The sequence below is a fragment of the Onychomys torridus genome, chromosome 19 (genome assembly GCF_903995425.1).
Source record: "Onychomys torridus chromosome 19, mOncTor1.1, whole genome shotgun sequence".
Taxonomy (NCBI): domain Eukaryota; kingdom Metazoa; phylum Chordata; class Mammalia; order Rodentia; family Cricetidae; genus Onychomys; species Onychomys torridus.
This window is the reverse complement of record NC_050461.1, coordinates 48,182,603-48,209,549: the sequence shown is the minus strand read 5'-3', so window position 1 is coordinate 48,209,549 and position 26,947 is coordinate 48,182,603. Positions and strand designations below refer to the sequence as shown.

General features: G+C 40.7%; 1 protein-coding gene across 1 annotated transcript in view; it reads right to left on the bottom strand.

Moving 5' to 3' along the window:
• Window positions 1-26,947, bottom strand: part of Esr1 (estrogen receptor 1) — a 262,394-nt gene that overhangs the window by 38,049 nt on the left and 197,398 nt on the right. The window contains exon 5 of the mRNA XM_036168964.1: window positions 25,594-25,732. Coding sequence (XP_036024857.1) covers window positions 25,594-25,732 — 139 coding nt within the window. The remainder of the gene's footprint in view (window positions 1-25,593; window positions 25,733-26,947) is intronic.

Genomic DNA, 26,947 nt, shown 5'->3' with positions numbered 1-26,947 from the left:
TGGAGATACACAATACTTGCTCCCTAGTACCTGAGAGAGGCTAGAGCTGATGCATTTCTCAGATTCTCAACTCAGTTCGTGTGTGTGTGTGTGTGTGTGTGTGTGTGTGTGTGTGTGTGTGTGTGTGTTTAGGGCATGTTGAGGGAGCACAGAGTGACCACTAATGCCAGAGGCAGAACCACAGCATTCCACTTGCAGCACAAATACACATTCAGAGTCCGAGTCTGAGTTTTGAAGGCTCCTTGGAGGATAACCAATGCCATGAAACTGTCACTGTGCTATGAGAGGCTAGAAGAAGTTTATATCATGTCTGCATACAAAGGAACTCACCTCCCCTTTTCAATGGGAGCAACTCTGCAAACATTAGAGCCACATACCTCTTGTGAACTAGATAAAAATTAGGCATTCCCATGGTCCCATTGATATGTTCAACACGTCACAGAATGCTAGCTGAATCCTGATGGCTGGATGATGGTGTGGTACCTATGGGCTTTCCATTAGAGTTAGTGCTTGGTGATCCAATTAATAAGCTGTGTATCAAGTTGTGTGCCAGCCCTAATCTGTGTGAATGTCCAAGGCTGACATAAAGGAGTCCCTCCCTGTTGGCTCCAGTCCTTGCACATTGTGGTCAAGCTTCTTTTCAAAGTCCTGCCAGAATATTCTCCACTAACATCAAAGGAGAAAATCAGACTAAGCCATTTAATTCAGTTTGCAAGCGGACAGATGCAGTCGGAGTATGAGACACGGATGACAGATAACTAAGAATCTAGCGGGGACAGTACTGTAAGATAAGATTAGTCTAAATCCATGAAATGCTCTCAAGGCTGAGAAACACACGGGGCATGGGGGAAAAAAAACAAGTTGTATTTTTAAAAGAAGCACAGCGTCCGTCATAGATCAGAGGAGAAGTTTAGCAGGCAGACCAGCCTGTGTCTCCCACTGTGAGACGTGACATCCTGCAAGGACCAGCTCCTCCAGGCATCATATCAGTGCGCCTTTTAGCGCACCTCGGAATCCCCTTGTGGGGAGCCTTGTTCTGCCACTTACTCTCTTCAGATGTGGTCCATTTGTCCTTAAGTCATGGGGAAAGAAGCGGGACTTGAGAGAGAATTTGCTCATAGAATGTTCTGGAAGTTTCTCCTCTATAAAATTGAAAGCCTGTTTTTCAGAACCCTTAAGGTAACATTTCATCCGTGTGAGAAACGAAGAACTCTAATGACCCAAGCTGCACTTGTACATCTTTAGAAAAGCTCATTCTACAGAACTGAAGGCTCTCTCTGTGTAAAAGGAAACTGACAAACGGAATCTAAGAAGGCCCAGGAGATCAACATAAAACATTTAATTTAGTTGTCTTGAAAAAAAAAAAGTACAACATGGTTAGAAAATGGAGTTACAAATTAAGAAGCCATTTAAAATCAACAGAGGCGAGATCAACTATACCTAAAGACCTGTATTTCTAAAGTTATGTCATCTTTCATGAAGCCCATGATCTGAAATATGCCAATCACATGAATATTCATGCATGTGAGTGATTTGCTTATGTGTAATATGCAAGAAAGTGCTGAATTTGGCATGTTATGAAATTTTGAAAGGTGTGAACTTTTAAAAGAAAGTGATTTAGATGCTAGAATTTAGCTCCTGGGTTTGAATCTTGGTGACGCTGCTTACTAAGTTACGTGGCTCTGAAACAAGTTGTTCCATTTATTCCTGACTGAACACAGAGGCAGAGCCATCCATGTTGGACTGGAAGTCCGGTAAGAAATAATCTAAACCAAGGCAGGGTCAGAAATAGATTGGCACTTGAAGAAGAGTAGGACCATACACGATGTTGCTCTCCTTAAGGCCGGGTGACCCGGAAGCAGATGGCACAGCAGGGGAGGGTCCCCTACTGGACTGCAAACTAACTGCTCTGAGGTAACTTGGAAGGCAGGCGGCATTCCTGGGGAAGTGGTCAGAATGGAAGTAGAAGAGCAGGGTCAGTGCAGGTAGGGCTGACATGATCTTCAAGCAAGAACTGAAGGGAATCAAGGGAAACCGAAGATGAAGGGCTTGCAAGTGTCCCAGTGCTAACCACTTCTGTCTTAAAGCAAGTATGAAGAGACGGAAGTTGAAAGGGACCTTAGGTCTGAAAGGTCTAGTAGGACTGCTCAACGTACCGAGTACAGCCAGCCCTCCATGTGCGTGGTTCCTACACCTGCAGACTCAACCAACCCTCTACTGCATTGTCTGTAGACTGTAATGAAAACTTCTGTGCTGAACATGAGGTTTTCTCCTGGTCGTTACTCCCTAGACAATACAGCACGGACACTATGTACATAGCATCTGCAGCATTAGATACTATACATACCCTAAAGATAGGAAGAGTGTACATTCTTCAGAGCTCTACAGTGACAGAGACTGTCCCTCAGTCCTATGGCAAAGAGAGACACAAAAGAAGCCTCCCATCCACACTTATTATTTCACCATTCTTTTTTTTTTTTTTTTTTTCTAGAGCTGAGGATCGAACCCAGGGCCTTGCGCTTGCTAGGCAAGTGCTCTACCACTGAGCTAAATCCCCACCCCCGATTTCACCATTCTTAAGGTGGTCAACAATAAACTCTATGAAGGAAACTGAATGACTAAGGAGTTGATGAGAATACCAGACTCTGCAGAGACAGCTTAGTCAGGAAACTGTTAGCCTTGTCACTATAAAGACCCAAGTTCAAACCCCAGAACTTGTTTGAGAAATCCAGGAGTGGTAGTAATCTACCACTTGTAATCTCAGTGCCGGAGAGGTAGGTGTAAGAATATCCCTGGGCTTCATTGGCCTAGACTACTTGGCAATTTCCAGGTCTGTGTCAATAATATGAACAGTGTCTCTGGAATGACACTTGATTTTTTTCCTCTGGCCTTCAAACACACACACACACAAACACAAACACACACACACACACACACACACACACACACACACACACACACACACAAATATCAGACCTGTATGTGAGAAAAAAAAATACACACTATTGGTAGGAGTGAAAATTGGTACAGCGTCTATGGAGAGCAATCTGGAGATTCTGAAATAAATGGAAAACATAGTTACCATATGATCAAGTAGCCTCACCCCTGGGCATGTCTAGATACATGCCTATATACCTGCACTCTCTTGTTCTTATAAACATTTCTCACAGTAGCCAACAGGTGGAAGCAATTAAAATTCCCATTAAATGATAAATGGTTGAAGATGATGTGGTATTATATAAAATATATATTCATGACAGACTGCCACTCAGCTATAAAAATGAAGGAAACCCTGCCATTTTTAACAACATGGATGAACTTGAAGAACATTAGTTTAAGTGAAGTAATTTAGGCACAGAAAACTCATGCCACCAGATTTCACATGCACATGAAATCTGAAGTTGTCTGGCTATCAGAAGCAGAGAGTAGAATGGTAGTTGCCCAGGGCTGGGAAGTGGGGGTACATAGTTAAAGGACTAAAGGTTCAGTTAAATGGAAAAAATATGAAAGCCATGTTGAACAGCAGTGGATGTATACAGGTAAAATGCCCAGAGAGTAGATATCAAGTGTTCTCACTACTATATGTGATAATTACATGAGATAATGCTTATGGTAGTCAGCTTCGTTTAACCACTCCACTGTGTACACATATCTCAAAACTTCATGTTGTATCCCATAGACAAATAAAATACAAATTGTATACCTGTCCATTAAAAATAAACAACAATCATAAAACAAAATTAGCACTCTAAAATTCATGTCTAAAAAAAAAATTAAAAGACTTTAGGTGCTTCTAAGTTTCAATATATGGAACTAAGAAGAAGCCATCTGTGTTCTGAGACAGCCTTCCCATCAAACAAATGGGAAGCCTGAACTCCAGGCTACTTATCAGGCTGAAAGAAAAACCTGAATGTTTTCCACAGGTAGCAAAAATTAAGGACCAAAGAGCTTTGCAGCCTTTCAGAGTAGAAATCACCCCAGGTCTACCCATCAGATTCCACAGCTTCTGTGGGAGCGGGGGATGGATCCTGTCCTACCATTTTCTCTGGATAGACATTTTTTTGTAGCGGCAATTTTACCCTTGCTCCTTCACTGGTCCCTGGGTGCACGTATGGGTGAGCCTGGAACACCAGAGATGAAAGTACATCGACATCTTTGATCTTTGAGTTGAATGGTGTATCTGGGGTGACCTGCTCTGTTTGGGGGATGGATATTTGCTAGCCAGAAGAGAACTGTGGCACAAGCTAAGGATTGTTAACTGCTTTTCCCCTGCCCTCCCAGATTTCCTTATAGATGACCTTTCTTCATCTCCTTAAGAGTAAGGATGGGAACGTCACTAGAGTCTGGCCAATGGAAAATGATAAGAAGCTATTGAAATTGCCTTTATGATGAAAATTAAGAAATTGGCGTGTGCTTCCTAATCTTTCCTCCACCTCATACCTGAGTCTGGAGCACTTAAAATCTCATAGGAGGCAGATATGGAAACTAGAAGATTCTAAGTGTCTCAATGAGAAGGTCACCTGCCAAAGAAGATGCTTATATTGAACAAGGATCTGGGTAAGAAACAGTTTCTAGACTAAAGTAGCTGAAATGTTAGGAGTGTCTTGCTCTTCTCTGTCCTGAATTACTTCCAACTCAGAAATAGAAAAAGTCTTGGGACACATTGATATATTCATCTCTGTAGAAAAAGTCAAAAGGATGTAAGAATTGTACTTCCAAATAGACCCTGTGATATCCAAAGGGACCTTGGGAAATGGTAGATCTGGAGCTCAGCTTTGGAGTACACAGTGGGAATGAAAGACATCATCTCAGGGCAGTACATCTAAGAGCAAGATGAGCCTGCTGAGAACATACAGGAGTTACAGTCCAGGAGATGGGAAAGAACCAGGGAGGAGGGATATCTCAAGCAAGAAGAAAGTGGCAGCAGTGTGGACATTTCGTAAGCATAAGTTTGTGGTCCAGAAGTGATGCCCTTGGGGATGGGAAAGAAGAAAAGTAGACAGTAAATGTGGTCCATGGCAGAAACAGATTCTTGAAGTATGGGATGAGGTTGAAGGTAGAGATTCTAGAAGGTGATTTTGCAGTGATTGTTAATAGGACTTGGGATGAATTAGTTTTAAAAAATACAATAAAGCTGTAGGTCATAAAGAATAGGAAATGCTCAAGATGCATTGTCTATGAGCACAAAATTTTCAAATAATAAATTGAACAAAAAAAATAAGAGGCAGTAATCTCAAAGACCAAGTAGACTCAGTAGAGGTAGGGGGAGGGAACTGGGGAGGCTGTGGAGCTTCTGGTCCTGAAGAGGGGCATTCTGTCTCAATGTACGGAGGGTGGTTGGGCTTCCAAGGCAATATGCCCAAAAGCAGTAGAGAGATCAAAAAACTGAAAGACAGACCCTTAAGGCATTGAGATGAAAGTCTCCATAATTCTAACAAGACCCAGTATTAAGCAGCTGATTCTAAACTGACAAAAAGAAAAAAGAAAAATGGAAAATGACCCAGGATCATTTGTTTCTGACTCCTTTACAGTCCCCTGGCTTTGAGGCTTTTATTCTAAATACTACACTGAACAAGGGTTATGGTATGAAAGATGTAAGAATGAACGGGATACGCGATCTCTCTAAAAGGGAAGTGTGTTCATCTCCCTGGTATTCAACTTTCAGTCTGCCCACGGGAAAACCTAGCAGCCTCGGGAAAACTCTATGGTCATACATGAGTGCCCCTTAACAAGGGTGCCATCAGGTGTATGCTAAGGAAAACGAGTTACCAATGTAACAATAGCTACCAAAAAACATCAGCCCTCTTAGAGAGGGCACATTTATGTAGAAAATTAAAGGGAAAATGGAATAAAATAAATACAAACAGGAGGCAATTTTGAGAGTATAGCCAGAGGATCATCTTCTTGGGGTTATTATGGGAAAATGGAGATAACCATGTCTCATGATTCATTTAGAAGAATTGTGTTTCGAGTGGAAATGATTCTTGGTCCATTACCTTGATAAGAGTTGCTATGAGACAGAGAGTCAGACCCTGCTCACAGAGGATGACTAGGAGAGTAAATGCACAGAGTGATCCAGCAGTAGTTTAGAAATGCTGACTCTCAAAATGCCCCTCCGGCGGCAGCAGTTCATATGGAAGGAGCTGGGAAACAGGGCCATGGGAGGAGACTTCCTGCATTCATCCCTTAGTTTATTTTTGCAGTTAGCTTGGTTATTCTTTGTTTGTTTGATATTTAAAACCCAAGAGAAGCTATAATCAAGAAAAGCCAACCAACATAGGAGTTCAGTGAGTAGGTCTACAATGACATGAAAAGATGAAAAAATGTGCAAATGATTCATTTAATATAATAAAGGCCCATGTTCGTTGAAAATAAAGAAAATAGGGTTGGGGATTTAGCTCAGTGGTAGAGCGCTTGCCTAGCAAGTGCAAGGCCCTGGGTTCGGTCCTCAGCTCTGGCAAAAAAAAAAAAAAGAAAGTAATATTTTTGTCAGGGAATGTTTTCCATTTGAGGGAGAAAGGGCATTCACCTTCTAACACAGGCCTTATGGGAACATAAAGACTATTACTAAAGATGTCAGCTATTACAGCTGCCCACACACATTTTATTCCAACCTTCCAGTGCCTTCCAGAATGAAGGTCTTACTACCTCTGCCCACCAGTTGCATCTTGATGCCAGGCCAAGAAGATCCTCATCTTCTTCTTGTTCTTTACTGCCAGCTGCAAATGTAGACCTCAGCCTTGTTGGAGTCAGTGGTGTGTGCCTTTACCAGACCCTGGTCACAAAGGATCAATAACTGATACCTCAGTAACAACCAGGAGTATCCTCTCTGTGTCCATGTTAACGTAAATTATTGTTACAGAAATTACACAAGAAATGTTATATTGACCTACTGAAGAACGTGTCTTGGTATGAGCTTCCAACACTCATAAAATGCCCAATTATCTTTACCTGACACATGGAAGTAAAGGCTTCATGGAAGTCTTTGCTGTTTACTCTTAATACACCAGAAAGCTGATCGTCAAAAGTGTTCTTAAGCAGAGAGATACTGTCTAATACAAAAAAAGCCTCAATGTGCATTCTTTTCTTACACTCTTGGGTGATAAAGTGGCAAGAAAAGGAGGCTGGGGTTGGTTATTATAGACGTGTCTGTCAGCATGTGTAAAACACACTTCTGTGTTTGAATGGTTTGCCAACGGGAGATAGGATTCTGTACTTCTATAGAAAATGACCTACTTGAGTTTGTGTGTTCAGTTTAGATCCTTTGCAAGCTAAAGTGAATCCCTGGATGAAAATCTTCTAACAGTTGTGGGAAATCAAATATCCAGATGAAAAGAGACGTGGCCAGTCTTTGACAATGCCCACATCAAGAAAGGACCAAGAGGAAGACTGCCTTAGCAAGTCACCTTTGTTGAGGTGCTTCAGAATTGTACAAAGGCAGTGTGTGTCTCTCCACTGTCCTCAGTTGAGTCAATTCAGCTGTTACAAAGGCAAATGAATGAATGAATGAATGAATACATATGAGAAGAATTTCTGGTTTTGATCAACCAACCATTGTTTTGCAAAAGTAAATATAATTAATCACTTTATTTGTTCACTAAAGAAATTTTTTGAGCATTGTTCTGCACATCTACTTTATATATATATATATATCTGATAGGTCTTAGGAACACATGGAACAATTTTAATTTATTTACCCCTTCATTCATGAACTACTAATCAGGCTTCTCTGTTCTACACTGATTTTTCCTTCAAGTAACTCAGAGGGTAAATACCTCAAGTCTGTACAGCAGCAAGAAACTAAAATCCACATTATTGTAACCTAGTCATTCCATAGGCAAAGGCCTCACCCACAGACATACTAGAGGGTCGGATACTTCCCCTAGATAGTACCCATCAACCTGGTTTGTCAGGTCCTGCATTTCTGTGGACCTAATAGTCAAGTGTGACAGGCCAAGAGCAGACATGAGGCTGTATGAACAAAATCATCCCTCAATCACTGAGAAAGAAGCAGGCAAGTCAGAAGGAGGTCTTGAGCAAACTTGTCCTTGAAGAGGCTACACACAGACTGAGGCCAGAATACTATGCTTTGAGGTCACCCAGACATACGTGTTTTTCATTGGGACAAATAAGAACTTTCATTTTGACAGGAGGAAGTATTCTGGCTTTGGAGATCACTAGGAAGATCAGTAAAGAAGGCCAAACAATGCCTAATATATTTTGTTGATGTTTTTAGTTTTTTTGAGACAGGGTTTCTCTTTGCAACAGCTCTGGCTGTCCTGGAACTCACTCTGTAGCCCAAGCTGGCCTCAAACTCACAGAGATCCACCTGCCTCTGTGTCCTGAGTGCTGGAATTAAAAGTGTGCATCGCCACTGCCCAGTTATGTCTTTGTGGGCTTTTTTTTGGTTTTTGTTTTTAAATAAAATCAGTAGCTGCCGACATAGCATCTTCCTCTCAAGCAGCCCAGCCTTTCTGTGCTAAAGGATGTCTGAAGTCTCTATTCACATTTCAAGGCTTCATCATCTTTTCTCCAGTTCACTGCCACTGTTCACCCCTCTTTCCTCCATGCTTCATTCTTTTCTTTTCTATTACTATGAATAGTCTTTGCCTCAAGCCAATCATAAGATTTCCGATTTTGCTCATTGGTTTCTTTTTTGTTTGTTTTTGTTTTGTTTTCTGAGACAGGGTCTCATTATGTGGCCCAGGCTGGCCCTGAACTTGTGAAGCTACTGACTCAATCTCTCAAGCATTGACATCACAGGCAAGTTCCACCAAGTCTAGCCATGCTATACAATTGCAAATTCATAACTACTTCATCTCATGTTTTGTTTTGTTTTGTTTCTTGAGACAGAGTTTCCTCTGTGTAACAGTCCTGGCTGTCCTGGAACTAGCTCTGTAGACCAGGCTGTCCTTGAACTCACAAGATCCACCTGCCTCTGCCTCCCAAGTGCTGGGATTAAAGGCGTGCGCCACCCCTGCCTGATTCATCTCAGGTTTCTTAATCTACGTGTTAGCCAAATGAAGCTATAGACAAAACAAATGCACTGACTTGAAGAAAATTGAGCAGGTAGCTCCTGGAGGAGTAGGAGAAGAGGGGAGTTATCTGCCCATGTCAATGATAATTTGTTTTTTAGAAATTCTTTTTGTATAAAACTGCTAATTTGGAAGTGTATTTTTTAAAAATATTTCTTTTGTTGATGCTAAATCCAAGGGTACAGTGGTCTCTTATCAGTCAATAATAGTTTGTGTAACTCGCAAAGGACACAGTGATGGGGTATGGAGTGGGTCTTCAATTATGGCTCTCCTGTCAATAGATGATTGGACCACCTGGAGCAATTCTGAAATTCTCTTTCTCATCTAAAAATAAGAAGTCTCAGATAAATGAATGACTTTCAACCCATTTTTAGAAGTGAGGTCTTCTTAAGTAAAATGCAGTATTCCAACTATAAAATAGAAGCAAAGTGCCTCTGTGCTGGAAGATCTGGAAAAAAAAAAGGCCACAGAGATCCAGTCCCTCCTCTTCTCTCCAAGACAAGCAAACCCTCAGCTACTCCTGGGAAATTACCACAAAACACAGTGTCAAAAGTGCTGGCCTCAATCTTATTCCAATCCTAAAATGACAGGGGGCTCTTCAAGTCCAAATGGGAAAATCAAAGTCTTCAAAACAACACTGGAAACCCAGAGTCGAAATACCATAGACTCAGGAGCTCCTTTGAGAAGGTATATAAATACCTTCACTCTTTGGGTTCTTTAATTGCTAAGCTCCAGCCCTGGTGATCAAACTTCTTCAAATCCTCTTCCTCATTTCCTCATTCTCGCACTGATCAAACCTCAGTGAACACCACAACCAGTTCTAGCAGCAGTGATAAAATAACAAGGTTATCCACATTTGTTGAGTTGAAATGAAGTATTAGTAAACAGCGGGGGCATGAAACAGCTAACGAATCCTTACAAACTCCATGAGAAAAGATCTATTCCAGAAAAGGAAACAGGCACTGGGAGATTATGTGACTACTCAGAGTCTCGATGAGTTGGGGAGAGCTTTGCAATGTGATTCATGGTTGAGGCTCTCATCTTCCATTACCACTCACAATCCAAGCTGGTCTCATTTCCACTGTCCTGATCTTGGTGGCATCCCTATATTCAGCTTTCCCAAGCAAGCTGCAAGAGTCTTTGGTTCCAAGGACACCTAAACCTCAATGTGGAGAGCCATGAGCTTGCTCATTTTCAAGCTGCTATGACAATCAGGCTTTGAAGACTGCCATACCTATCTTTTCTGGAGGTTCACAGTCTGTTACAAGGTCAAATTCATGTGCCTTCTGAGTTGTGAGCCCCAGAGACTTACCTCCTGATTCATCATTAAAGAGTCTGAAACGTTTGCATCATCTTTCTGGCAATACCCTGCCTGATTCTCCACTAGTTCTTCCTTGCAGCCACTTCTGTTGTTAGGTGGGGTAAAGTACGCACCACAGATGGTACTTTCCTTCTCTGCTCCTTGTTTGCTAGTCACCTAGTTTCCTGTGGTGGTATTGTGTTCCCCGAAATATTGTGCACCCTAATAAACTTATCTAGGGCCAGAGACAGAACAGCTACAATATTAAACATAGAGGTTAGGCAGTGGTAGCACACGCCTTTAATCCTAGCATTCCTGAGGCAGAAATCCATCTGTTCAAGGATACAGACAAGCTTGGTGACTCGAGCCTTCAATCCTAGAAAGCGAGCCTTTAATCCCAGGGAGTGGTGGTAGAAAACAAAAAGGTATATAAGGTGTGGAGACCAGGAACTAGAAGCATTTGGCTGGTTAAGCTTTTGCCTGGTTAAGCTTTTGCCTGGTTAAACATTCAGGCTTTTCAGCAGCAGTTCAGCTGAGACCCATTCTGGATGAGGACTCAGAGGCTTCCAGTCTTAGGAAACAGGATCAGGTGAGGAACTGGTGATGTGAGGTGACTGTGGCTTGTTCTGCTTCTCTGATCTTCTAGCATTCACCCCAATAACTGGCCTCAGATTTTATTTTATTTTATTAATAAGACCCTTTAAGATTCCTGCTACAGTTTCCTTTGAGCATATGAAGTCTTTTTGTTTGTTTTTGTTTTTTTGTTTTTCAAGACAGGGTTTCTCTGTGTTGCTTTGCGCCTTTTTTCTGTAACTCACTTGGTAGCCCAGGCTGGCCTCAAACTCACAAAGATCCACCTGGCTCTGCCTCCCAAGTGCTGAGATTAAAGGTGTGCGCCACCACCGCCTGGCACATATGAAGTCTTGGAGATGCAGAGATGGGGAGTAATTCACTTGCCATGAAAGTGTGAGGACAGAGTTGGGCTCTCTAACACCCACATACGTGCTGGCCAGGGCTGGTGTAGGGCACCTAAATCCCAGCACTTGGGAGGCAGAGATTGGGGATGGCTAGGGCAAGCTAGACTGGTTTCTGTCAGAAAGTACAGGGTTCAAATAAGAGAGGCTAGTTTACTATATAAGGTGGAGAGAGATAACAGAAGACACCTGACATCAACCTTTGACCTCCACACGTGCTTGTGCGTACGTGTGAACACACACACATATATGTGCACTAAAAACATGCATGCACACTATATCTATGAATATATATAATCTCTTCTGTGTTTATACCACATACCTGCATAGACTATGCTGTCTGCAGAGAACAGTGTGTCATATTTTTTTCTATATACCTAACACCTAGGAAAGTATCAATATTATTCATTTAAAATAATGGACCCATGAAAGACTTGGTAAGTTAGGAAGTACAGTTTCACCCACAATCACAATATCTCTCAAACTGTCACAAATTAAAACTTACCTTTTCCAGAAGAATTCTGGATAATCTATGAAATTCTTAAATGTTTTTAAGTTTAATTCTAAATATTTTTTAAATAATTTTTATTTAAATTCTGTTTACATAAATTATATCCTGTAATTATTATTTAAACTCTATTTCTAAGTTTAATTTTATTATCTCTATTTTCGGACATTTTCACACACAAGTACTACACACGGTGATAATCACACCCTTAATTGCCCCATTTCTACCATCCCTATCTACCTTCTTTCCTGCACAAATCTCTCTCTCACATTCATGTCCACTTGTTTTATTTTGTGACACAGCAAGATAAACTAAAGACATCTGTGTGACTGTGGCTTTGGACCTGTGTGCTGGAACCTCTTGAGCTCAGCAACACAGTGGTGGGTACATAGCTAGTGACCCAGTGGTGGGCACACAGCTAATGACCCAGTGGTGGGCACACAGCTAATGACCCAGTGGTGGGCACACAGCTAGTGACCCAGTGGTGGGCACACAGCTAGTGACCCAGTGGTGGGCACACAGCTAGTGACCCAGTGGTGGGCACACAGCTAGTGACCCAGTGGTGGGCACACAGCTAGTGACCCAGTGGTGGGCACACAGCTAGTGACCCAGTGGTGGGCACACAGCTAGTGACCCAGTGGTGGGCACACAGCTAATGACCCAGTGGTGGGTACACAGCTAGTGACCCAGTGGTGGGCACACAGCTAGTGACCCAGTGGTGGGCACACAGCTAATGACCCAATGGTAGGCACACAGCTAATGACAATGTTTCCTTCCCTCCCAACTCTATCCATAGCCAATATCTCAGAGGTAAAGGAGAGGGTCCTGAACCCCTTCTCTTCCTCGCCTGGTTGTTGATAGGGCTGGTCTTACATGCACCCAATGCCACATTTGTGTAAGCTAATGATTAGAATATTGTTGTGTTGAGTATAGGGGATGGCATTTCACATCTCTCCACCCTGTCTTCTGGCTCTTACTTTGTGTCCGCTCTTCCACAAACCTTAGAGCAGATAGTATAAGCAGCTTGTTTAGGGTGGGCTTTTATCTGTCACTTACTCTCTGGCCCAGTGTTCATTGTAAGAAAAGACTTCAATTTGGGGATCATTTGTATATTTTGTTACTAAGATTTTTTTTTAAAACAATACCGTGTAAGAGAAGGAGCTTAAGTATGCTGAGTAGAATGTGAAATAAAACCAAGAGAAATCAATTAACCTTATCAAGGGTAAGGCTCCCCATCACCCACATGGCTTCAATAGCCAAACAAGCTCCTTCTACCCCACTGTAGGATGTTGTAGGAGTCATATGGAGTGTTCAAGAAAGAAATACAGGATTGTACAGATGTCTCCTCTGGATAGCTGTGTTTACTCTTCATCATTATTACATCGAGCACACTGCCCCCACTGCCCCTTTTGAAATATTTCCAAAGCCTCAACTTCAAGCCACAGAACACAGAGAGATCATATCATCACCTTCTAGGACAGTATAGAAGTGAGTCAACGACATTGTTCTAATTTACCTGAAGCTACTTTGAGAAACAAAAGCAAAGAATCCTACCATGTGCTCCATGATTGGCACTAAAATAAATTGTCCTGGAAACCATGAGCAAACAAGGCTTGAGCCTACCCTCAGCTTTTTAGAAAACAACATTGTCACTTCTTCCCCAGCTCCTAGTCCTTCCTGAGGACCCTGGCTGCTCTCTGACCACCCAGATCCCAATCAGGGCTTAAAATGGATTCTGAAGCAAGGTAAACAGGGCTCCTCCCAATGTGGAGAGCTCCAGTCTGCAGACAGCTAATGAAGCTCTTGAAGCAGTGTCCTTCTCTTCCACCCACACTTTATTGAAATGCTTTTGAGTCGTATTGTGTTGTAATTACATGCTATAGAAAACTCTACAGACATCAGCTTCAAGGATTGGGCCCTCGACTCTTACTAAAACATTTCAATTCCATTTTCCTGGGCATACACTCTCCAAATGCATCTGTGAGGGCCCTCCACAAGTATTTCCATTTCGCATTTCAGAGAACTTAGAAGTAATGCAGGTTCCTGGCTTGGCTGTGGATGGATGGATGGAGAATGTCCTTAGGAAGCCTGGGGGTTGATCTCTCTTTCCTTCCTACACTTTTACTGTGGTATTTGACTCACACAAAAGAATTTTGGTAATAAAAGTTTTAGAGAGAATAATAAAACTGAATGCCTTTTCCTCAGCAGCCTGTTTCCCTTTTCATATTCTTTAGGAAAGTTGTTAAAGAGATTTACTCTATTGGCATTTCTTGGTGGTTCAAACCTTTTGTACAATGTGTAAGACATGATTCTCAATCTTGAGATAAATATTTTTTTCTATACATTTTCACCCATGGCTTTGACATTCTTCATCTAGTATTAAATGTCCACATGGAGTGGGGGGAATCAGACTTCTTTGTTCTCTGCAGAGAGACCATCTCCTAAGAGAGGACTTGGTGTTTTTCCTTTCCCTGAGCATCTCAGTCCTCCCTGTGACACAGCCTAGGTCCTGTGCTCTCTTTTCTCCTTTACTAGTCACTGTACTTTATCCTACATCAAACCACATTGTCTGAATTATGACACAACTTTGTGACTTTTCTATATTAGAGTGTTCTTAACCCATTGCCTAACCTTTTGGGGTACATTTAGTGGTCCTTGACCTTCCCATATGAAATTTAAATGACCATAGGATTAGGTTTGTAAGCACACACATTTATAGGTCCATTTATGATGAATTAACACATTTTTAGTAGTGAATATTCCTCATCACAGACATTCTATGACTTTCTTTTCAAAGCTTCATGAACTGTCCTCCAAGAAAGGTTTATAATTTCCTTGGTACAGTTCTTATAATTTCCCTAGTAAACTTATTCCCAAATATATTATAGATTGGTTGCAACTGCTAAGAATATATAATTTTTTTTAAGTTGGCAGAAACAGATTTGATTCTGACATGATGATGAATTACAACACTGTCTACACATTTTTTTAATAAGGACAAATATCAGAAAAATAAGTAAGTCCTTATTTAAGAATGTTTGAATATAATGTATAATCTGTCTAATCCTTCATGTTTTTTAATGGAATTTTGGAATTTATGGGGTGCAGTTGTTGAAAAATGGGAAATAGTCTCATAGGCTTTCTCTCTTCATGACTAACAAGCTATAAAAACAGAATAGTATAACACACAACCTGAAGTGCTTTATTGTGAGTGAGCTGAAACCACAAACATGCATAGGAACCACCTATTGTTCCTCAAAGTAGAATTCATTCTGTCATTAAAATGCCCATTTGGGAAGGGGGCACTTGTTTTGGAAGCGTAAGTGGTTGAGGGCAGACAAGAGAGAGTAATAGAGAGTGGATATGATCAATATATATTTATACATTATATTATATATGACATATTATATATGTCTGATACTGGCAAAGAATAAATTTTAAAATATTAAGTCCCTTTGGATATCCTGTGGTGATTCTGACTTCATCCAACGTCAGATAATGCCATGCTTCTGTTCATTCCAAGCTGTAGTCTTTGCTTGCTGTTTGTAAGAACTGAGCATGGCTTGAGTTCTTGTGATTATAATGGAGGAGAAAGACCCAGACCATGAACTACAATACACAAGATGTGACAGCAAATGAGTGTGTGGACATTATTGGTGACAGGGGGCAAAGGAAGAGAAAGAGTGAAAACAGAAAGAAAAAGGATTTAAAAGGAAAATACAGAGGAGACAAGGAACAGTGGTCTTTTGGGATCAAGTGCTCTGGAAGAAGAAACGAAAGAGGTAGAGATATGGCTCAGAGGTAAAAGCATGTACTGCTCTTCCAGAGGACCCAAGTTCTGTTCCAAGCACTCACGCAAGGTGGCTCCCAATCACCTGTAACTCTAGCTTTAGGGATCTGCTATCCTTTCTGGCATGTGTGGGAACTTATACACACACACACACACACACACACACACACACACACACACACACACTGCCATAGACACACATGAACACACACGGGTGTGCATGCACACACATATATACACACACAAATAAAATAAAAACAAATACTTTTAAAAACATAAGATGAGAAAAGAATAGTCATGCAAACTGTAATTAGCTTATGATCCCTCACAGGTATCAACAGAAAGTAAATTCATATCCCCTGTCTTAACAAACCACACTGTAGGAGCTTTGATGTGTTTAACATTATGAAGTTTAGCACAGATAATGCCAGTAGCTGCAATGGAAGTGTGATCAAAAGATGCTGAATGACAAGCCATCTTCATTCACTACTGTTCATAATAGGAAATGAACAACTTCTAAAGGAAGAATTGATTATGTATAAGTTTTATAATAAAAATCAAAAAATAAATTCAATAGCAAAAAAAGAAAATCAATATTTTAAAATTGTGATCAGGATGATTTTTTCTAATTCCACTCATTTGTCTTCAAATTTCCTGATGTCACTTTTTAACAGCTGAGTAATAATCCTCCATTGTGTATCCATTCTTTAGTTCAAGGGCATCTAGGTTGTTTCCAGGTTCTGGTTATTACAAATAAATCTGCTGTGAATCTGGACATTGTCCTTCTTGCATGATCTACCACCCCCACATTGAGCCAAGACCTCTCCTAGCCTTTGCTACACATAGGCTCATTAGGACAGTAGTTAAGCTTGTCTTGACAAACTGTGGACCTTGACAACACTTTGTTTATCCAGGTTCCAGATGGATACTTAGTATCTAGGAAGTTTGGGCACATTAACAATAAAGTTAGCAATCTTTCTTTACCATAATTCCTGCATTATCTCCCCAATGGGCAGATCTTAGATTCTATGCTAGTGGTGAACATAACATGTGCATGCAGGTTGAGAAACTGGTTCATTCTTTTTTGATCTGTTTTTTTTTTGTTTGTTTGTTTGTTTGTTTGTTTGTTTGTGTTTTGTTTTTTTCAAGACAGGGTTTCTCTGTGTAGCCCTGGCCATCCTGGAACTCTGTAGACCAGATTGGCCTCAAACTCATTGAGATCCTCCTGCCTCTGCCTCCCAAGTGCTGGGATTAAAGGCGTGTGCTTAACTGTTTCATTCTTGTGGAGTAAAATCGGAGAAGACATTGAAAGTTTGAGTTTAATACCTCTTTTCTAATGGAGAGAATGAAAACAGCCAAGTAGAATATTGACTGACTTAATACAATTCTTTAGAAGCGTCATTGCAAACACTTGATCCTTTTCCATGGTGTCACGGGTACCCACAGAGAGAACTCAGTAAGTAACATCAAGGTCAAGACTGAAACTTAAGAAGACCATGACATTAAGAATAAACAATTTCAGCTTTTCACAATGGGAATTCCACTGGGAATAGACTATTTATCCTCAGCCAAATACCTATCTACTCATAAAATTGAAGGTGACTGTCAGAAAAGCAATGAATTAATATTAATACTCTGCTAAATGTGATATTACAAAGCTATGTAAACTACACTCTCTTACCTTAATAAAGTCAGCAACATTCTGTTTCCTTCCCATCAACCCCAAAAGAATGCACAAAGAACTCTTACTTTTAGAATTGTGTGTATATGTGTCCAAGGGTGTGTGTGCATGCGTGCGTGCCTCTGTGTGTGTGTGTGTGTGTTAGTGTTACAGTATACTTCTAGGCAAGATGAATGTAAAATGAGCATAGTCATGCTAAACATGTGAAAATATCAAGAAGGAATCAGCATATCAATGCAGTTGAAGAATGGGTTGTTTTTCACTCAGACTCCATGGCCATGTGAATGTGATAAAAGAAATCAAGTTGGCATGAAAATTCTGAGATTTGGGAATCCAAATATTTTGAGCCACTCATTTGCACACTAGAATTACCCCACTACTAGATAGTAAATGTCTGTCCCCAACTCTACCTCTTTTTCTGTACCTTCCGGGATCTTGCAAACTCCTATGGCTTTGTCTATTAGTTACTTGTCTGTTTGCTGCAACAAACTGGCTTGCAGTTTGGGGAAGTCTGGTGGCAGAAGCCTGAGGCAGCGGAATATATTGTATCCTAAGTCAGAGAGCAGCAACCTAGTCCAGTACCCCATCCTGGGGAATGGTGCCATTCACATTTAGGGTGTATATCTCAATTAACCTAATCTAGATAATCCCTCACAGGCATGCCTACAGACTTATCTCTACAGATTATAGATGCTGTCAAGTTCAAAGTCAACACTAACCATCACACTATTCTTTTATATTCAGTAAATACCTATTGAACTGAGTTCTAAATAGCATAGACTTTAAATTAGCCACCTTCCCTTACAGTTGTGCTTGCATAGAACTCATGAAAAGAAAATGGCCTGACTAGGGGATGCCTTAGTGACAGAGTATGCGCCTAGCATGCCATAGGTCCTGGGTCAAACCCTAGTGTTAAGCAGGGGGATAAAAGTGTTCTTTGCTATGTCAACATGGATAAATTGCTGTAATAAAATCATACGATGGTGAAATTAATCACTCTTGTGTTGGTAGTTCTGATTTAAACAATATTAGCATATGTTAAAATTAGACAGTGAAAATGTTATTTCAATTTAGCAGATGTTTAATTGTTCAAAATACATGGCAACTAAAAACAAAGCAGTGTATAAAAATTCAAGGAAAGCCAAATTAACCTCCTACACAGGATTAAGTCTTTGGTTGGGATTCTGCCTTTCCCAGGAACAATTATATATATTGAGTGGATCCTTACTGCTTAAGGGTTTAATTCCCTTAAGGACTTAAACACCCATGGTTTAACACATCTATAACACAGTACTGCTTGATTGCTTTTGTTTTTAAGAGGAAACCCTGGTCTGATTATTTGTTGTTGTTGTTGTTGTTTTTAACTGTTTCCAATGGAGTCTTTGCTTACACTTCCATGATTAATGGGTAATCAAACAGAATTTTTCTGAAATATTATGTATATTTAATGTTTCAAATCTTTATTGATATGTAGTCCTACTCCATTTTAGAATCTACTAAATGTAAATAGTTCAGCCATTGTTAGTCCAGTAGATAATTTGATTACTCTTCCATCAGAGGTAACAGCATTGATGTGAGGGACAGCAAAATAAGAGGTCTGATGCTCCTTTTTCTCTTGTCTAGGACCCCATCATAGGGCATGGTGCCCATCACATTCAGGATGAATCTTCCTACCTAAATTACCTGGAAATAAGCTCTTATAGGCATGCCCAGAGATTTGTCTCTTTAGTGATTCTAAGTTTAGATCAGTGTGTGTGTGTGTGTGTGTGTGTGTGTGTGTGTGTGTGTGTGTGTGTAGACCATGCATGTGGGAGGATCAAAGGTCAATGTTGAGTAATTTCCTCAATTGCTCCCTACCTTATATTTTTGAAACAGAGTCTCTGCCTGAACCTAGAGCTCACAGACTTGGCTAGGCTAGCTAAACATTGAGTCTGAGTGTCTCCTGTCTCCATCTCCTGGTATTAGAATTAGAGGCACACTCTGCCACACCCAGTTCTTATGGTGGGGCTAGGGATAAGATCTAAGTTCTCATGTTCATGTAGTAAGCACTGTGCTGGTGAAGCCATCTTCGCAGCCCTAATTTTACTCTTTGTTTGGTGCCAGTTTTATACTTTATAGCTCTATGGTTTGTCCAGGCATGAAAGAAAAGACTTTGGAAAATAATCAATGAATCCACCTGGTAAGTGATTAAAGTCACAAAAGCACAACTACTTAACAGCTCCAGAGTGAGAATATAGACTAGTAAAATGCATTCATACCTATATTCTTATGCACTCAATGAAATACAGCATCAAAGATAAGCCAGAGAAGACCATGCCCATTTAAGAAGTTGGATAAATGTTACCTTCTTTCTCCTCTCCTTCCCATCCAGTTCCATAAAATGAAAAGGAAAAAAGACTGATGAGCAGAATTGCTTTTCCAAATCGTTTGCTAAGTTAACAGATGATGATTATTCATCCATTAATACATTTATATGTTGCGTAACGGTCAACTCGGGGACAAATGGGGCAGAGCCAGACAAAACTGAGGGTGCCGGGCCTTTGGCAGTACTCTGGAGAGAGTGAGAGCCTAGAACAAAGATACTGGATAGTTGGAGCTATCTCCTACTGAAGGCCGGATTTGCTCACAGGTGTTGCATTCTCTACACCCCTCCCCCACAGCCTGCTCTCCCCCTTCCCAGTGTCTAGTGAGAGCCTCCTGGCCAGTAGCACACCCTTCTCAGGGGGCAATTCTGAGCAGGCGATAGAAAGGGAGGCCCTTCTCCTCATGTCCTAAAAATACATGAGGAAAGATCCCATTCTGAATTCATTAACTTATTTCAGAACAACATAGTTTTAATTATTTCCAGTAAAAAAAAAAAAAAAATCTATGAAGAATTTAATGAAGTTTTACATGGGAAAGGGGGTGAGAAACCAATAAAGTCAATGCTGGAAGGATTGCAAAGGGATTTTTGCACATTTCTTATTTGTAATTTTTCTGAAATATATTTTAAAATCTAAAATGAGAAAGCTTTTGTTTCTAGTAAGTGAGATTTTTTTTTTCCATTTGAAATGAATTTATTATGAGAAAACACTCTGCTCTTTCTTAGAAAAAGCAGACTGTTCTGTCCAGTGGAGCAACCTGTTTTTCCTTTAAGGGAAGGGGACTTAGTCCTGTTCCATGCCTACAAGCAAAAGAACTTTTTGTTGTTCAATATGATCTCCTGCAGGCAGAGCCTCCTGATGTGGGACGGTGGAAAGAGCTAGGTCAACAACTCTCTGGCCAGAGGCTTGGTAGAATTCTGCTTGTCGAATTAGTCCCTGCTCCTCAGATGCATGAATCATTTTTTTCCCCTCTGAGAGTGAATGGGAATCAAAAGAGAGAGCTTTGGCTTCCGAAGAAATCCACAAATATTTCTCAGAATTGGTGAGCAGGGATGGCTCCAGCAAAACAACCCCTTGGAAAATGGAAAGCCTTCAGCACAGGCAATTAGCATAGTGTCCTCTCACATGGAATCTGCCTTCCAGAGACATCAAACTTGGCCCCTGCAAAAGCCAAGAGACCCCCACCAAGAGTGATGCATGAAGAACATATTTGCTACTGTGCTCAGCCTGTATTTTTCTAGTATGAGAACACATGCTGGACTAAATGAAGAGACTCATTCCTAGTAGACTCAGAAGGCATATTTTGTGTTTTCTAGTGCCAAAACACACCAATGGATTAGGTGCTAGAATGGAAAATGAGCTCTCCCCATTTCCTGATTACTTTCACAGGCATTCTTATTATCTTTAACTTTCCTCTTCACACACACACACACACACACACACACACTCACACACACACACACGAGGGAAAATTACTAGCTTTTTAAAATTTATACCATGTAATAACCTTCCTTTCTTGGTCTTTCACAAGAAGATTTGATGGCACAGATTATATGGACCTTGTTGCTGCAGGATCTGAGAAAGGACCAGACATGGTGGGCAGATGGAGCCTGGCAAAGATAGAGTTGGCTGACAAGCTGGTGACTACCAGGAAAGCCATAACCCAGCAGAATCAAGATATCATGGGTTGTCATCAGGGAGTAAATAAGGCAATGATTCTCTTTTAAATGAACACAGGCTAGGAGTCATGCTCTCTGCTCCTGAACGTGGCATGGCATCATACTGGTTTTAGTCTCAAAAACACTGACTCCTACTTGCCAATACAAATACTTCAGTGACTCAAGGAAAGGGTGGGCATATTCTCTCCTCCTGATGGCCTTGTAAGGCACAAATGCTTGGATTAGCAGGGAAAAACCTGAGAAAACAAAACATGTACGCAACCAATAATAGTTAACACTCCATCTCTTGTTGGCAGCCATGGTAACCCATAGGTCACAAGGATATATAGGATTTGAGGTTGTCTCCTTTCTCTATGTCTATGCAGTTGAAAATGTCCTTTTGGAGGTGGCTTGCCTTTCAGAGGTAGCATCCCAAAGCTGAACACACAACCACAAAGAAGATGCTAATCTCAGTTCCTATAACCCAGAGAGCTTAGGTTAAGCTTTCTTTTAACCAACTACTGTGCTTTGAAACTTATAGGTATCTATATTTTGTTATTAAAATGTTTATTGTGTATAGCACATTATGATGGGAAGGACAAAGGTAGCTGATCCTAATCAGAGCGCTATCTCTCTCAGAGAGGTAGGAAGCCTGGAGAGTGAAATGTATAAGCACATTGCTGGCCAACCCTCAGAGCATCTTCCAGGGTTTACAATTTCTAAGGGGTTTTTGTTCACAATCCTCTTCCCTATGGTGCATCTGCCTGAGTCATCAGAGGCCATCATCTGCAAACACTAAGAGGGCAATTAAATAATGCTGAAATTGAATAAGATTGGACAGTATGTCAATGATTAGAGGATATAGAGTATTTTATGTTCTAGATCATATTTTACCTTTTATTACATATTTAAATATACATCTTCGTTTAAGCACTTTAATCATTACTAATACCTATCTAGAGTAGAAAATGAGTTTGTCATTTTCTAATTATGTTCACATGGTACCTAAGGTAAAGGTTTTTGTTTGTTTGTTTGAGACAGTAACATGCTGTATAGCACAGATTGGCCTCAAACTGTATATTCTCCTGTCTCATCCCCCACAGAGCTACAATTACAGGAATGTACTATCAGGCCCACATTTTCTAAGTATTTGTGATTTTTATTAATATCTTAAATAATGGGTAGGTTCTGGGAAAAATAAGATTTGTTGCTTATCCCCTTCGGAATTTAGAAGTTGCTTAAGAAGTAATATAATCACAAGCTAAATGCAACTATGAATTAAAAAAATTAAAGCTCTTCCAAAACAGATGGATACTAGTTTCTGCAAAGTCTACAGAGGAATAAGTCAGTAGCTAGTGATCAGAAATAAACTAAAAGTGAGTGAGTTTGATGACATCGACAGCTGAAATATTTATCAATCTGTAGGTCCTTATCAATGAAGCACACATCATCGGGATGACCATGGCCAGGGCCATTAAAAAGTATTTGTTGAGTATCATGGAAGACTTTATATGTTAGCAGTAATGAAAAGATGGACAAGATTTGGTTCTGGACCACAAGAAGTTTATGAGCTGGTAGATAAAATGCCATCTGGCAGGGTGAGACTCCAGAAGTAGTAGAAACTGGCCACCGAGGACCCAGACAAAAGAAAACCTGCTTTCTGACCAACAAGAGAAATTTTAAGGAAAATTTTATAGAAAATTGGTATCTGAGATGAGCTTTAACATTTCTAACATGAAGAGCTTTTCAGAGCAGTGGAAGAAATCTATGAAGCTGGGCACATTTCTAATCCCCAACCATTGGAAGGCTGATGCAGAAAGATCATGAGTTCACTAGCAGCTTATGTGACATGGTGAGAGTCTGCCACAACAAGCAAATCAAAGTACCAAAGTCAATTGTTTAGAACTAGAATTTGACATTTTGTTGCCAGGTTGCAGGTCAGCTTCAGCGGCCAGATATCTTGAACCTGGACAAGGTCACCTCATCCCCAGCCTTCCTTTTTGGACTCTCATTCATGGCCTTCTTCATTTATGTCATCTGACTGTGCTTGCAATATGTGTGTTCATGAAGCTTATTAAAGATGCTCCTGACTCATACATGCAAGAAGCCCATGTGGTACTTTTGAGAGAACTTGAGTGTCGACAGAGACTTAGTCGGCAGGCACCGAGACTGCACTGGTACATTCAGGGCATCACCTCTGGTAGTACTGAGCATGGGAGACTGTAGGAGAGGGGGTGGAAACAAGAAGCAAGACATATTGAAGATGAGACCATGAGGAAGCCTTCAGCTGTGGTCTGGAGACAGACGGAAGGTCTGGATTTGGAAGCCATTCAGAGAAAAACTTGACAGGTGACTAGACAACTTGGTAAGGGAAGAGGCAGGAGCTATTATTTGTCTAGGTGGTGATGTCACCAAGACAGAAGAGGAAAATGAATAACCAGAATGAATAAGAAAGAAGATGCATCCGGTGTTGGGGATGAGTCTCCACGGTGTGTAGGACAATGACATAAGACTGTCTAGTAAAGTTGAGTTTTCAACAAAATTTGGCCTCCACCCACTCACTCCCTGTCACAGACAGGAAACATCTAGAAGTGTCTGAACATATGATATCTTGTCATATGTGGAATGGGTTGCTACCAGGGTCTAGGAGATAGCTTCCAGGAGTGTTACTAAAATCCTACAATACATAAAACAGGTTCCAACCCCAAGAAAGAATGGCCCTGGATGCTAACTAAGAAAAGGCTGAGGGGTTGGGGATTTAGCTCAGTGGTAGAGTGCTTGCCTAGCAAGTGCAAGGCCCTGGGTTCGATCCTCAGCTCCAAAACAACAACAACAACAACAACAACAATAACAAAAGAAAAGGCTGAGAACATCTATATAGAAGAATTTAAAATTCCAACTCTGGGTTTTTTTTTTAAGGTGGAAACAAATAAAGATGAAAACTTACAGTTATTCATATTTCTGTGAGATACAATGGGGGAATTAATCACAACAGAAATACATGGAAATGAAAGAAATTAAGTGAGTGAGAAGGATTTATTGCAATACTAGAGAGTATCACTTCCTGGGCTCTGTGGGTTTTTGGAGTCGAGGCAAAGTGAGAGGGCTTTCATATTCAAAATGCAATGCTTTATGACTATTCTCAGGAAGCACATTAAGAACCTAAGAAGAGGGCTAAGAATAAGAAAGGCTTATGAACATCTGGAAGACTAAACACTGAGGGCACATGCCAGTCTTGATGTCAAAAGGGGGGAAAATGATAAGGCAAGAAAAAGAAAAAAAATTAAGAAAGAGGAGAGACAGGGGAGGGTAGAGAAGGATAGAAGTGGGAAGCTGATCTACCGTTACAAAGACTTCCTCTACAGTCTGACAGAATACAGTATAGATGTAGTTCTAGGGAACAGACAAGTGGCCTCTCTTCGTGTTTGGGGAAAACCTTCTATGGGCAGTAGAATCCCTTTCTAGGGAAAAATCATCAAGGTTTCCTAAAGATTAAATTAATATATAATAAAGCAGAAATCAAGGACTTGCACAGTTCTCTCTCACTTAAGTTTTGTGATAGTTTTGCTCCAGCAGTCTTGATAGGTGTGGAGACTGCGTCTTCTTGGGTAAAATGAGGATGATAAGGTTCCTGTCTCCTCGGGGTGCTGTGGTGCTGTGGTGATTACAGGAAGCAATTGGGAAATAAATCACTTAGCATAGCAGCTGGTGCCAGGTGAGGACTCCATTGGTGGTAGCTGCTTTAAATAATAATATCTACATCCTATGACTCTAAGAAATGATCAAAAAAGAAAAGCATCTGGGGCCACAGTCCAAGGCAACCCAGTGTAATATGCTAAACCGGGTAGCTGAAAACTGAAATTAATTCCTAGAACTGCTAGTGCCCTTCAGAACTCTTAGGCCAAATTTCCTCACTTTAATGATGGCAAAATTAGAGAAAGAAATGGAAAGGTCATTGTGGTTTGGGTGTAAAGGCACCAAAATATTGTGTAAAAAATTTTTTTTTAACATAACAGAAGATAAAGGTAGAGTTGGAACCTTCTAGTTTGTAGTTACGTTTTTGTATTGGAGACACTAGAGTTATTCCAAGACAATGGCAAGCAAACAGCAGTCTTAGCTTTTCATGAACATGTCCACTATGCCTCCCCTAGAGTTATGCATTCATAAAGTAAATGTAACTATACCACTCTTTGAAGTTCCATGGAGTGTGGAATCACAGAGCTTTGGAAACAAACCAGTGGTTATAACAGATCTGCTTCTCCAGACCACAGCTGGGATACTCACCTGTCCAGGAGCAAGTTAGGAGCAAACAGGAGCTTTCCTGGGTGTTCCATGGAACGCCAGATGAGGCCAATCATCAGGATCTCCAGCCAGGCACACTCCAGGAGGTGGACCTGATCGTGAAGATTTAAGTCTCCAAAGCCTGCAATACAAGGAAAGCCCCATTTACTGGTGACATGAATGTGACCTAGAATCTGGACTAGCAAGCTACTTTTTGGTAAATAGAATAAAGAAAAACCACTTATGTGTGCCTTTATTTCTAATGGCTGAATAGGAGCTTAAAGCTTTCTTAACTGTAAAAGACAACAGGGTAGATGCCTATACAACATGAGGAAGAGGAAGGTGAGACAAACAGAGCTATACTTCATGGGAAAAGTAAGTATTTTGTAAAAATCTAGCTCTGTGAATGAGTTTCCACTGACTGTAAGGGATTTTTTAATGTCTTAATGTCATATCTGCAAAAGTACAGGCGCTTATACAACCCACTTAGCTGTTAATAAAACTTGTACTTAGTAAATAAATTCTACTTAGGCTTACCAGATAACTTTGCATAGCGATTGTTACTCATTTTTATTTAGTTGAAAACACTTAACTGTTATAAACTTAAATTATTTAACTCGGCAGAAATTTGGAGACAGATAGGACCAGAGTCATCAGTTACTTCTTCACTGTATTACTGAGCCGTAATCTTCCTTCATAAAATGTAAAACAAAAACTAACGAAACAACTCCCAGAAACATATCTCTCGGAGAATGGGTCAGATGACTAAAAGCAGCGTTACAATTCCTCCTCGGAGAAACCACTGATGTGTGCTCTTGTTTTCCAGTGGCTGATTAGGAGATTATAAAGTTGTTTTCCAACTGCTAATGACAGTAGATGCCTAAGCATCACGAAGAGGAGGAAGAAGGATATGAGACAAATTCGGAAAAACAAGTGGGAAGGACACAATGGAGGTGGAGAAACACGTTTTTAAGTCCCTCACTGGGGGTGAGAGGCAACACCAAGCGCTTTCTGTAACCAGCGCTTTTCAGCTTTTATTCACACAACAACCTGAACAGCTAGGAGCCGATGTTCCTGCTTCATGGATGCTCTGAGAGTTTATGTGTCTTTTTTTTTTTTTTCCATTCTTCTCTCATACATGCTGACCACAGCCTCCCCTCCTGCTCCTCACAGTCCCCTCACCTCCCCTCTCCTCCAGATCAATTTCCCCTGCTCCCTTCGGAAAAGAGCAGGCCTACCAGGGATATCAACTGAATATGGGACAGCAAAATGCAATAATATCAGCCACAAACCATCCCGTCACAGCTGGATGAGGCAACCCAGTAGAAGGAGAAGGATCAGGGCAGGCAAAGAGTCA